General features: G+C 66.2%; 1 protein-coding gene across 1 annotated transcript in view; it reads left to right on the top strand.

Moving 5' to 3' along the window:
* The first annotated feature begins 575 nt into the window (after window positions 1-575).
* CBX4 (chromobox homolog 4) overlaps window positions 576-2,467 on the top strand; it is an 8,392-nt gene continuing 6,500 nt past the window's right edge. The window contains exons 1-3 of the mRNA XM_011933171.1: window positions 576-755; window positions 1,420-1,694; window positions 2,047-2,265. Coding sequence (XP_011788561.1) covers window positions 576-755; window positions 1,420-1,694; window positions 2,047-2,265 — 674 coding nt within the window. The remainder of the gene's footprint in view (window positions 756-1,419; window positions 1,695-2,046; window positions 2,266-2,467) is intronic.

Below are 2,467 nucleotides of genomic sequence, written 5' to 3'. Positions count from 1 at the left end.
CTCCCCATCTGCCCACCATCCACTAAGACAAAATAAATAACCACGGAAGGGAAGTCAATTGCTGGTGCTTGTGAATTTCACTTTCAAAGTCGTAGGCAAAAAGGCCAGGAACCGGGGTGGCCGCGGGCTCCTTGGGCTTCTGAAGTGCTTGGGCGGCCCCTCCGGCAGTCTTGGGGAGCCTGAAGATGCTTCCCGCCGCCGCACAAGCAGCTCCAGGAAAGATCCGCTGTACCGACCCCCCTCTTCCTCCCCAGCTCCGCGGCTGGTCCAGCCCGGGTCCTGCGCAAACACGTTGTCGGGGCAGCGGGTCCTGCTGTGTGGCCCGGAAGTCCTGAGCATGGGCCCCCGAGGGGCCTGGGCGTAGTGAGCGAAGCGGAGTCCGACGCCCCTGGCAGCAGGGAGGCTGCAGCAGCCACTCGGCCTTCCCCGACACCCCCGACCTGGAAGCCGCGGAAACACCCATTGCAAACAGATTTTCCAGGGGATTTTCAAGAGGGGGAGGGTAGAGTGTCGGGAAGCTCAGCCCCTTCCCGGACAAGGGGACTGGCCGGGACAAAGTTGCTGCAGACCTCCCGATGGTCCGACGGCTCAGACGGCCGGTGCGGCGTGGACGGGTGACTGCCACCTACAGCGCTTCTCGCGCCAGCCTCGCGACCCCTCGCCTTCCACAGTGGAGCTGTCCCGCCCGACAGTTCTTCGCCCTGGGCAAGAATGCCAGGAAAAAGCCAAACATGGCGGGAGAAAAATATTTTCCTGTACACCCACCCAGCTTTTATAAACCCTGAGAGCCGGCCCCCACCCCCTGCAACCAGTTAGGGCAACCAGGCAGGCGTCGTGCCACCTTGCTTGCTCCCCCCGCACCCCAACACTCAGGGAATCCTAGGTTTGCACTTCAAGCTCGTTAGAGATCAGTCGCAAACCCAACACTTCTGCAGCCACCAGAAGACAACCTTCACCCCTGCACCCCTGGGGAGAGGCCACGTGGGTCTCCGTGGGCAGGAGCCGCCGGGCAGCAGCAGCCTCAGTGGTGCAAGAGCTGCAAGGTGATAATGAACTGGAGTCCACGTGTGCGTTCAACACCAGACCGTCTTCAGGCTTCTCAGGGATTCCTGGGCGAACATGAGCCCCGCGCAGGTTCCTCCCTCCCCTGCTCGCCCAAGCCTCCGCTCGGTCCCCAACAGACAGCCGGGTCGTGTGTCAGGGCGGTGGTGGAGACCCGGATGGCTCTTTGCCCGCCCCCACCCCTCGCTCCACACTCGCTCGGCTTTTGCTCTTTTCCTTTCTCCGTGGACGCTCAGCCAAGGGATTGCGCAAGCTTCCTGCTCACGGTCCTTCAAGAGCCCGTAGCCGGGGCCCAGACACACCCCAGGTCAGGCGCGCCCCTGCCGCTGCCCCTCGGGCCGCCCTGTCCCCTCCCAGATCCCCCCACCCCAACCCCACGGAGCTCGCGGGCCCTCGGCGGCGCCCTCGGCAGGCCGCATGGGGCGCAGCAGCTCCACCAGCCGGACGCAGGAGCCGTGCGCAGGAACGCGCCGTCTCGCCGCCGGAGGTGCCAAACTTCACACTCGCGGCTGCTCGGGCCGCGTCAGTCCAGAGGGCCTTGGCTTGGCCGCCTGTCGGGAGCAAGGGTCCGCGGACACATGGCGAATGCGTGGCTCCTCGGCCATTCCGTTCATCTCCCCTTTGCGCTGCCCGTTCGTCCCCCGTTCAGCCTCAATCTCTTCCCGGCCCTCCGAGGTCCCTCTTTCCAGGCCTTTCCCTGGACCCCACGAAGTCCCCTCGGGCCCCCAAGCCGACCTCGGCCTCCCGCGCCCGTTCTCTCTGCCTCCTGTGCCTCTCGCCTAGCTTGACTCTGGAGACAGATAGAAATAGGACATCTCGCCCCGTCAATAAAGAGGACCAAGTGTAAATTCGGAGCCGTTGAGGATCGAGGTGGGATCGTATTTGGAGTCCTTTCTGCTGAGGTTCCTGGGCGCCAGGGTCCCGGAGCTGGCTGCTCCTCGGTCCCGTTCCTCGTGCGTTCTTCAAGCTCTCCTTGGCACCCAGTCCTCGGCCTTCTCCCCGCCCTGTCCTTTCCCTCCTCGCGCTCCGAAATGCCCGGAGCCTGGAGGCGAGGCGGGGCCCGCAGGAGGGCGCGAGCTGCCCCTGCCCCATTCCGCCCCCTGCTGGCGGGGCCCGCGCGTCCCGGGCCGCTGGTGACGCAATTCGGTGCAACTGGGAGCGGCGGCGGGTGCTTCCGTGGCCCCCAGCAGGGATCCCGGGGCCGTGAACACTGAGAACGCGCCGCGAGGGGGAGGCCCAGGCACCAGGCTGCGGGCGAGGGGTCGCTGCCGAGACCCTCCCGGGCTGTCAAGCTCTCCACCCGCCTCCGCCCCGGCGGACACACCTCTCCTTCCCGGTCCCGCTCCCTCTCTGCAGCCTCCCTCTCCCAGGCTCGCCGATCCCTCCCCCTGCACCTCCCCGGCGC

The sequence above is a fragment of the Colobus angolensis genome, unplaced genomic scaffold, assembly GCF_000951035.1.
Source record: "Colobus angolensis palliatus isolate OR3802 unplaced genomic scaffold, Cang.pa_1.0 Scaffold1, whole genome shotgun sequence".
In the NCBI taxonomy this organism is placed as follows: domain Eukaryota; kingdom Metazoa; phylum Chordata; class Mammalia; order Primates; family Cercopithecidae; genus Colobus; species Colobus angolensis.
Note: the sequence above shows the minus strand (reverse complement) of the source record. Positions and strands in the feature narration are given on the sequence as shown.